The 9,972-nt window shown below is 34.5% G+C and overlaps 1 protein-coding gene across 1 annotated transcript; it reads left to right on the top strand.

Moving 5' to 3' along the window:
* Nucleotides 1–3,700: 3,700 nt before the first annotated feature.
* On the top strand, nucleotides 3,701–9,582 carry LOC100809212 (tubulin--tyrosine ligase-like protein 12). The gene is made up of 15 exons (XM_003546460.5): nucleotides 3,701–4,094; nucleotides 4,183–4,431; nucleotides 5,304–5,428; nucleotides 5,536–5,752; nucleotides 6,040–6,165; nucleotides 6,297–6,553; nucleotides 6,844–6,951; nucleotides 7,270–7,411; nucleotides 7,518–7,683; nucleotides 7,835–7,992; nucleotides 8,138–8,461; nucleotides 8,610–8,684; nucleotides 8,809–8,878; nucleotides 8,973–9,130; nucleotides 9,282–9,582. The coding sequence occupies exons 1-15, from the start codon at nucleotides 3,795–3,797 to the stop codon at nucleotides 9,429–9,431; spliced, it is 2,625 nt and encodes an 874-aa protein (XP_003546508.1). The 5' UTR covers nucleotides 3,701–3,794; the 3' UTR covers nucleotides 9,432–9,582.
* The last annotated feature ends 390 nt before the right edge of the window (nucleotides 9,583–9,972 follow it).

Raw genomic sequence — 9,972 nt, forward strand, 5'->3', positions numbered from 1 at the left:
GACAGTTTAAAATATATGATTTGTTACAATTTTAAGAGTTTAATGGTTATGCACCAAGAGTGTAAAGTACTTTTACATTGTAATCTAATCACAATTCATTGTTAGTATGACTTATTATAATTGACATTAATATGACTTTTAAAGTAATTATCATAAAAGTCAAATAAACTTATCATACATGATGAATTATGATTGAATGATGGTGTAAAATATTTTACATTATTTCAGTGTATAACTTTTTTTTCTCCAATTTTAAAACCAAAACTTAGATTGACGAAATATGTTTTTAAAATGTATTTGATAACAATTTTAAACCCCAAAATCCACTTAAGCAAAAATATATATAAAAAAATCAATACCTTCTCCAATTCAAACACCATCTTCATACGTTTGGTCTACAAGTTTATAAAATAAAACACAAGCCAAAACAATATCAATGTCAGTGTGATGAGGAGTAGGGAAGGAAAAGAAAAAGAGGATGAGTGAAAGAGATGAATAAATAGTGATCAAGAGAGAAAGTGAGCAGGAGAAAGAGGGTTGAGTAGGGAGAAGATGAGGCAGGACCACATTGTCGTGGTGGTGGTAATAGCCTCCCTAGGTCTAACACAAAGAAGGAAAGGGAAAGGCAAGAAAGAGAGAGGGAGAAAAAGAGGAGAGAGAAATGAATAATATATAGAGGAGAAGAGAAAAAGTGAGAGAAGGAGAGGCAAAGACAACATCAAACTCTTCATTTCTTACTCTTAACAAAAGCACTGATACTTTCTTCATTCTCGACGAAGACATTTTCCTCCATATCGATCAACAACAACTTGACCTCAACACTTTCATCTCCCAACATCTAAATAACATTTTTAAGTTGTGAGTGCATTTTATTATTAATTTATTTATATGACATTTTAAAAAAAAATTGGATTTGTGTTGAGGTAGAAGGTAAGGGTGGGGTAAGGTGTTTTTTTTTTCTTTGTTTTACTTCACAGTTAAGTGTGTTTTGACAAAAACAATATTATGATGAATGACTTACTAATAAGTCCCCATGTTAACTTTTTGAAAGAAAACCAACAAGGTCTAGCAATTTGCTAAAAAGTTGAGTTCCTTAAGTATGCTTGTAGGATTTTCATTCTCTAGTCATGCATTTGAAGAAGATTTTGTTGAAAGAGACAAAATCTACTTTGATGATTTCTATTAGTCAAATGACTTTGAGCTTTGGAGATAATAATAATAATAATAATAATAATAATAATAATAATAATAATAATAATAATAATTGGGAGTTTAAAATCACTTTGAATTGTATTTTATAAAATTGTTAGAAAGCATACCATTAGCTACACTAGTATATTTTTTTTTAACAACATTAACTTCGAGGATTAAAATGAGTTATTTTTAAATTAAGAAACTTAAAAAAATCACTTTTAAATCCAAAGGGCTAAAGAAATCACTTTTAAAACCAGGCACCACCAGAAAATTTGGCCCAAATTTGAGGAAGCAATAAAATATTTAATATTTTCACGTGACATATGATTACTATTGAAATAGAATGACGTGAACGATGTTAGCCATATCAAAATCAAGTGTAACATCGTCTACGACGGAAATTAAAATAGGGTATTTCCAAAATTGGAAAACAAAAACCACATTTTAATTTAGAGAAAAAAATAAAGGTACTCTAAACTTGAGAGACAAAAAATAAAATTAAACCAACTAAATAAATCCAACTCAAACATAAAGATTTTTTTTTTCCCACAAATCAAACTTTAACTACTTATTTTTTTCCCTATTTATCAACTATTACGTAATCCTTTTTGCTCAACATCATCCATCTTCTTAATTTGATTTCCCTATTTATCATCATCATTTGGATCTTGCATGGAGATATAACTCAACTAGTTGAGTAGGATGAGTGAATCACTATAAAAAATTTTATATTTATTTTTTATTCTTATGGATCTTTTTGCAATTAACATAGACCAATGTTAACACATTGGTAAAACCAAGGGAAGATGTCATTTACAATTTCCTTTTTCTTTTTATATTGTTGGGTGTATTTTTATAATTTTTTTATAAAAATATTCTTTTATAGAAAATATTTTTCTTAATATAGTTATGTTGTGGAAATTAGTTTGTATAATATAAAAAAATAAATTGTAAAAACTATTTTTTACAACATAAAAAATTACAAAATTTTAATTTTAAAATCACATAAGATCAAGGTATGAAGGCGAGAGAAAAGAAAGATATTTTGAACACCAGAAAGATCTATTTCAATTGGTGGAGAAAATCATTCTAAATCTCTAATACTTCAAAATAGGAAAAAAATGGAATATCTTGAACACTCTTAAAAAATAGGGAGTGTGATGAGAAAAAGAATGCAAATATCACCTTAGGCCTAGAGGAAGCATGATAAACATGTAACACCTAATACGAATCACATTAAAATGAGAGAAATCTAGATAGTGTGTAGATGTATGATTGTATAATTGATGATGACTTAAATGAATTAATTAATACTATAAATATTAACAAGATATATCTACTTTTCGATAACCTATCATTTAAAATTTTTACAATTAAGCATGTTTGATTTAAAACAATTTTAGAATGGGTGACCTTTTAAGAAGTTTTCTAAGAAAACATATGAATGAAGATAAAAGACATTAAAAAAAATCTAACTTAATGTAAAAGAAGTTGAAGGAGCTTGTCAAGAGGGTGATGCTAGGTGCACCAGCATTATTGCTTGTGCACCCAGTAATTTTTTTAATTCCCTAAATGCCCCTGGTGTCTTCTTCCTTTTGAAGTTGTTTGCAGTGTTATTTTTTCTCTTACGCCTCCATTGTTTTTTTCTTCGCTTTCTCCCTCTATTGTTGGTTCGTGTTGGTTTTTCATTGTTGAGAGAGTTACCGCTTAGGTCGAGGTGAAAGTGTTACGGGTCGGTGGTGATTGTTGCGGTGGTTGTTTCGTCGTCGTTGACATTTAAGGTACGCCATTTTGCTGCATTTTGCTGGGTGTGCGTGAGTTGATCCGTATGTATAAGTTATAAGTACGGATCAAGTTGATCCGTAAGATCTATACAGATCAAGTTGATCTGTAAGAAACATACAGATCAAGTTGATCCGTAAGAAACATACAAATCAAGTTGATCCATTTGAGTCATACAGATCAACTTGAGTGAAGGACATTTTCGCTCATTCACTTAAAATACTGGGTGCACCTAACATCACCCTTGTCAAGATCTGATAAAAGAATGCAAATAGGGTGTTGCTAGGTGCACCCAACATTTTTTTAAAATACCAAAACTGTCCCTATACTTTTTTTCGCATTTGTGATGGGTGTGTGTGAGGGTGGTCCATAAATCGTATAGATCAACTTGATCCGTAAGCCTTTTACGAAACAATACGGATCAACTTGATCCATAGAAATCTTACAGATAAACTTGATCCGTAAAAGGCTTACGGATCAAGTTGATCCGTAAGGCTTCTACGAATCAAGTTGATCCGCAAAAGGCTTACGGATCAAGTTGATCCGTAAGCCTTTTACGGATCAACTTAAATGACTTACGGATCAAGGGTATTTTTTGTCATTTCACCTAAAGTGCTGGGTGCACCAGCAATAATGCTGTGTGCACCTAGCAACACCCAAGCAAATATCACCTAGGCCCAGCCCAGCCCAATTAATACACGCCCCTTTACCGAACTTCAGAATCAAAACCGCAGCACAGCTTCGAAGAGCAAGCACTAGCAGCAAGCAAGAGTAGAGTAGAGTAGAGCAGCACCACCAAGCCACACAACACAACCACAATGGTTCCCATGGCCGGCACCACCGCCACCGGCAGTAGAAAAATCGAAACATACGAAGAGTTTGAGAAAGTTCACGCGCTGCTCCTCGCGGCGTCGGGGCTACCGGAGCGGCTACACCGGCGCCTCTTCGAGAAGCTCTCCTGCGAGCACTTTGACGGAGGCGATCACTTCCAGATCGAGCCGTGCGAGGAGGGCCGCCAGAGGCGCCTCGTCCTCACGTCGGCGTCCATGCCGCGGGACTCCGACGTCTTCCTCGTCGACCACGCGTGGACCTTCAGACTCTCCGACGCCTACACGCAGGTTCCATTCCATTTCCTCATTTTTTAATATCTCTCTAGGGTTTCTCTCTGTCTTCGTGTTGGTGACGTTGGTATTTTTGTGTTTGTAGCTAAGTAAGGTTCCGGGGTTGGCTGAGAGGATGGGGTCTTTGATGTGTGTGGATGTTGATGTCGATGTGAGTTTGGATGCTGAAGATGAAGCTGAAGTGAATGATGAACGTGATGTTGTGGAAACTTTGGAGAGTGAAGTTCGAGAGGCGAAGGAGAATGGAGATGGCACGTTGAGGTGGTTGGAGCTTGAGGGGCTTCACATTGATGATGATATGCTTGTGTCTCTCGCCTTATCAACTAGGTTTCCGGTTTGTAGCTCTCTTTTTCTTATTCATACTGAAAATTATTTTCGTAAATTTATGTCTGTTGTTATTATTATTAGAGTAAATATTCTATGTACTGATTTACGTGTGTCTGTGTCTCATCCAATCACAAATTGTCTACTATAAGTTTGTTTGAATTTTACAATAACTACTTTAAAAGTCATACTTACCTATCATGATTTTACTATGATAAGTTTGTTGACTTTTATTTTGGGTAAGTTTATCCAGAAGGACTTCTAGAAGAATAAAATAAGAAGAAAAAATAAAATGAGTTTATCTGTAAGTTAAAATTAGCTTATGCATCCCTTAAAAAAAATAGCTTATGCATAAGCTAATTTGTAGAAACTCTCTCATATAGTTTATCTAAAAAGATGAGATAATTTCTACAAATTAACAGGTGCATAAGTTAATTTGAGCTCATGGAGAAGCTGATTTCATTTTTCTTCTTATGTTTTTCTCCTACAAGTCCTTCAAGATAAACTTACCTAAATAGGCCTTAACTACCTTAGCAGTCATACTTATCTGCTGGATTCTAATTGGTTGACAGTACAGGGCCTATAAATTAAACTATTATTATTATTATTATCATTATTATTTAATTTAAGTGCAATTACAATATAATTGAATCACAAATTGTTGTGTATGAAAAGTATGTTGACTATTATGATTATGATGATTACCTTACAAGTCATACTCAAGGTCAGCAACTCACCATTATTTTTTATTGATTGACAGTGTAACACAGAAATTAATCTCTTATTATTGTTTTTATCATCTCAGTTCTTGTCATTTTAGTTATTCTCATTCCTCTCTTTATTTGAATACTTGCGCACTCTCCTTCCCTTTCATTGTTTCAGGAGTTAGTGGCACTTAGCCTTCTTGGAAACAAGCTCAATAGTGCTGAAGTGGTTTTTCAAGAACTTATCAAACTTAAGCATCTTAAAGGAATCTGGCTCAACAATAACCCTGTTCTTAAAAATTGGTAACTTTTCTCATCTTTCGAAAATTAATATTTAAACCACCAATTCGTTTTGTTTGGCTATAGTTTCCTGTTAAAGAGAACTAATTTACTTTACTTCTGTCTTCTAGTGATGGTGAGCTTGAACAGGTGATTCTTAAGGAGTTGCCAGAACTGGAAATTTATAATTCAAGTTTAACGGGCAATTTTGGGGAGTGGGCCTTGGGCTTTTGTGCAGGGTTATATGGAAAGGATAATCCTGGAAATGCTGATCAGACTGATACTCTGCTGCACACTGTGTCTACTCTGGACCTTTCAAATAGAAACATTCACAATTTAATCAAGAAGGTTGAACTGTTTCTTATGCTTGTTTTCTATATGCTTTTTGCATCCTTTTTTTTTTTTGCTCATGATTCAACAGTATAGATAAGCGACTTAAATGTATTATTTCACTAGAAAGAAATTTGATTGCATGAGTTCAAAAATCTTGGAATTCTGTATGTCTTAGCCAGATTCTAAATGCTAAACAAAACTTGATCAATAAAAGATGTTAATATTTGGCACTGTACAATGTACACCAATTCATTTCATGTTTTTTTAACCTCTATCTTTTGGTGCTTTTCTCATTTTCCCAGGCATTTTCACCCATTTGTTTGCCATCTCTTTCTTACTTGAATATTCGAGGAAATCCATTGGAGCAAAACTCAGTTGGTGACTTGTTAGATCTGCTGAGGAGATTCCCTTGCTTGCGTTCATTGGAGGTAGTTTTGATTTATGTTGTCACATTTTTTTTCCCCCCAAAATTTCCTTTGTTATTTATTTAATTTAATTTTTCTTTATTTCAATACTCTGTTACCGGTGTTTTGGCCTTTGATAATTTGAGCAATTTCAGGTGGATATTCCTGGTCCGCTTGGAGGAAGTGCCATTGAAATTCTGGAATCTCTTCCAAACATTTCTGAGCTAAATGGTATCAGTGCATCCAAAATATTGGAAACTGGAAAGCATATTATTGATTCAATGCTTCTTCCTCGTCTTCCTGAATGGACTCCTGATGAGCCTCTTGCTGATCGTATTATAAATGCGATGTGGCAATATCTAATGACATATAGACTTGCAGATGAAGAAAAGTTAGATGAAACATCTGTATGGTATGACCTGCATATTACTTGTTTAACTTCATTTTAATTTAGCACTAGCTTTCTTTTGATCAATATATGCATTTTTTTTTTAATTTAGTTGCATTTCTTCAAGATGGTCTGGTTTATGCTTTTCTTATTTTCATACTTCTTGAATCCCGGGATCACTGTTTGACTACTTGAATTGTTGGGTTCTGTACTTTAAATGGGATAAAACCAAAGTAGAAGTGTCACATGAATCATATCAGTTTTTCCCAACGATACACCACTTGAACTGCACATGTTTTTTGGGTATTTTTCAGGTATGTGATGGATGAGCTAGGTTCAGCTTTGCGGCATAGTGATGAGCCAAATTTCAGAGTGGCACCATTTCTGTTCATGCCAGAGGGCAATCTAGCATCAGCTGTGAGGTTATCTTTATTTTCATTTTTAGATTTGTGCTTTGATGTGGAAGTCATATTTTCATGCTCTACAAATGTATCTACGAATTTAACACCTTTTTTTTTTTAATAAAAGATCTTGTTAGATTCTTATTTCTTGCTCATTAATGTATCCTGCCCTCATTACCTATATGGCTCATGTTAGAGAATTCTGTATCTGAAACTTCTCTCTGCCTCCCCTCCCCATAAAAAAATTATGGATTTACGCATTTATCATGCACTGACCTCTGGATTTGTTATAAGTCTAAATTAATCACGTACAAGTATTAACTCTCCCATTTTCTCCAGCTTTTCTATTCTATGGCCAACACAGAATGTTTGTAAAGGTGATGAGTGCACACGTGATTTTCTTCTTGGTATTGGGGAGGATAAACAACGTTCTGCCAGGCTTACAGCCTGGTTCCACACTCCAGAGAACTATTTTATCCATGTATTTCTCCTATTGCTAAGATAGTTTTTGCATCTGTTTTGTGGTTAACAATCTATTATGCACGAATATGAGGAAGTTTTGGAGCTAATTAGTTCACTGCTTTCAGGCATATGAAAAGCACCATCAGAAATTGTTGTCCACAAGTTTAATGCTGCCCACCTTTCAGTCTTCTGAAACTAGAAGCATTCATCAACCTGGTGGGCGTCCATTACGTGTTTACACAGATATACCTCATGTAGAGGAATACTTGACTCATCCGAAGTTTGCAATCAGTAAGTTTAATGCATGCATGCATGCTTGAACTTTATCTCAATTTTTTCTTTGTTATGTTGGATTTTATTTTATGGTTGTCATCATGTCTAAAAAAAATTATACTTTGTATTGCTGACCTTCTTCTCTCTTTGAATGTCTGTGTGCCTACAGCAAAGGAACCAAAAGATGCAGATATAATATGGACAAGTGTGCAGGTAGATGAGGATATGAAGAAGGCCACAGGAATTACAGATCAACAATACATCAATCAATTTCCTTTTGAGGCATGTCTTGTTATGAAGCATCATTTAGCAGAGACAATTCAGAAGGTGATAATAGTTAACTAACATCTAAATGACTGACCTGTGTCACTGGCATGCAACATTTATTTTCTTTTCAAAGTGAGGCTTTTTTTTTTATAACCTTGGCCTTTCTTTTGGGTGGTGGTGGTGGTGGTGGTTTACCTTGTTACAGGCACATGGATCTCCTCAATGGTTGCAGCCTACTTATAATCTTGAAACACACCTATCTCAGCTTATTGGTGACTATTGTGTACGCAAAAAGGAAGGACTAGACAATCTCTGGATCTTAAAACCCTGGAACATGGCCCGAACTATTGATACTACTGTAACCGATAATTTGCCTGCAATAATCCGGCTCATGGAAACTGGTCCCAAGATTTGCCAGAAGTATATTGAACAACCTGCTTTGTTCCAGGGGAGAAAGTTTGATCTCCGTTACATATTACTGGTTCGGAGCATGCACCCTCTGGAGATATTCCTGTCAGATTGTTTCTGGGTATACTGATTCTTCTTGAGTTTTATGTTTCTAACTATTAAAACTTAATATGATTGGACTACGAAGAAAATTTGTCAAGGCTCTTTATTTTATTGCTATACTCTTAAAAAGATTCTAATGGAATTAGGTTTTATCTTTTCATTTTCAGGTTAGGATTGCCAACAACCAATATTCTTTGGACAGAAGTAGTTTGTTTGAATACGAAACTCACTTCACTGTTATGGTATGTCTCGAGTACCATTTTATTTAGAAACAAGATATTCAGATAAAAACTTGATTGAAATATTTAATATTTCAGTGCTTCCTTTTGTCAACAAGTTTTAACGTAGTCACTTCATGGATTACAGAACTATCGTGGAGCAATAAATCATAAGAATGCTAGCGATTTTGTGAGGGAATTTGAGGAAGAACATCAAGGTAATGGGGACTGCAACTGCATCATGTTTTCAGAGCACGTATTACATTTCAAAAGAATTCTTGATACAAATTCCTCTCCTTGTATCTCTTTCAGTTAAATGGTTGGATATACACACAAGAGTAAGGAAAATAATTCGATCAGTGTTTGAGGCAGCTGCTGTTACTCATCCTGAGATGCATAGTCCAACATCACGGGCAATGTACGGTGTAGATGTCATGTTGGACAGCTCTTTTCAACCCAAGTTACTAGAGGTTTGTAAACGAAGCAATGGTCCTTTTCCGATGCTCCTTTCAATACCAAAAGTTTTGAGTCCCAATTGTCATATGTTGAATGATTTGTTTAGGATGTATTTCCTGTGTTAATTATGGAATTATTTGTTACATGTATTTTCCTTTTATGCAGGTGACTTACTGCCCGGATTGTACAAGAGCTTGCAAATATGACATGGATATTGTGGTTGGCGAGGGAGGCGTTGCCAAAGCTAGTGATTTCTTCAACAATGTGTTTAGGTGTCTCTTTTTGAACGAAATTTCACAGGTTAGCCCATTGTAATCATAAAGAATTGAAAATTTAGGTGCTTGGCTATATAATAATTCAGTGGTTTGTGTAATGCCCCTTTCTCATGGACCAAGTGGTTTTTGTAATGTCGCACGTGCCATAATTTCCCTTGTTTATTAATGGTAAAAGTAAACAATTTTGAGCACACCCTTCAATTTTGCAACAACGACCATTCTTCTCGTTGCTTCATTGAATCGCTTCCATCATTTCTAAGTTTGAACAAGGTATATAAATTAGGTTGTCTAGGGACACTATGTCACATTTTATTGATTTTTAACTTAATTTCCCGCCTAATTGGTCCTCTTTCTCGGGGCTTTTCTGTTAGGCAGTAAGCACACTTTTCCCTTCAAAAGTTGAGGCTGGGCGTTAAACATTTTCACTTTTTTAATAACAAAAAATGAATAGTACTTATGTTCCCATAACTTAATAAATTCATGTTGTTTAACATGTAACTTATAAACACATTATTTAATAAATAAAATACATTCAAATAACTTGGAATCTTTTTTATATTACACTAATTTTTAATTCATAT

This window comes from Glycine max, chromosome 15 (assembly GCF_000004515.6).
Source record: "Glycine max cultivar Williams 82 chromosome 15, Glycine_max_v4.0, whole genome shotgun sequence".
NCBI classification, from domain to species: Eukaryota; Viridiplantae; Streptophyta; class Magnoliopsida; order Fabales; family Fabaceae; genus Glycine; species Glycine max.

Bases quoted from the DNA above. Each gene is read 5' to 3' on its own strand.
- LOC100809212 (XM_003546460.5), top strand. From the start codon at position 3,795: ATGGTTCCCATGGCCGGCACCACCGCCACCGGCAGTAGAAAAATCGAA. The intron at 4,095-4,182 runs GTTCCATTCCAT...TTGTGTTTGTAG, and splicing joins TCTCCGACGCCTACACGCAG to CTAAGTAAGGTTCCGGGGTT. The intron at 8,462-8,609 runs GTATACTGATTC...TTTCATTTTCAG, and splicing joins TCCTGTCAGATTGTTTCTGG to GTTAGGATTGCCAACAACCA.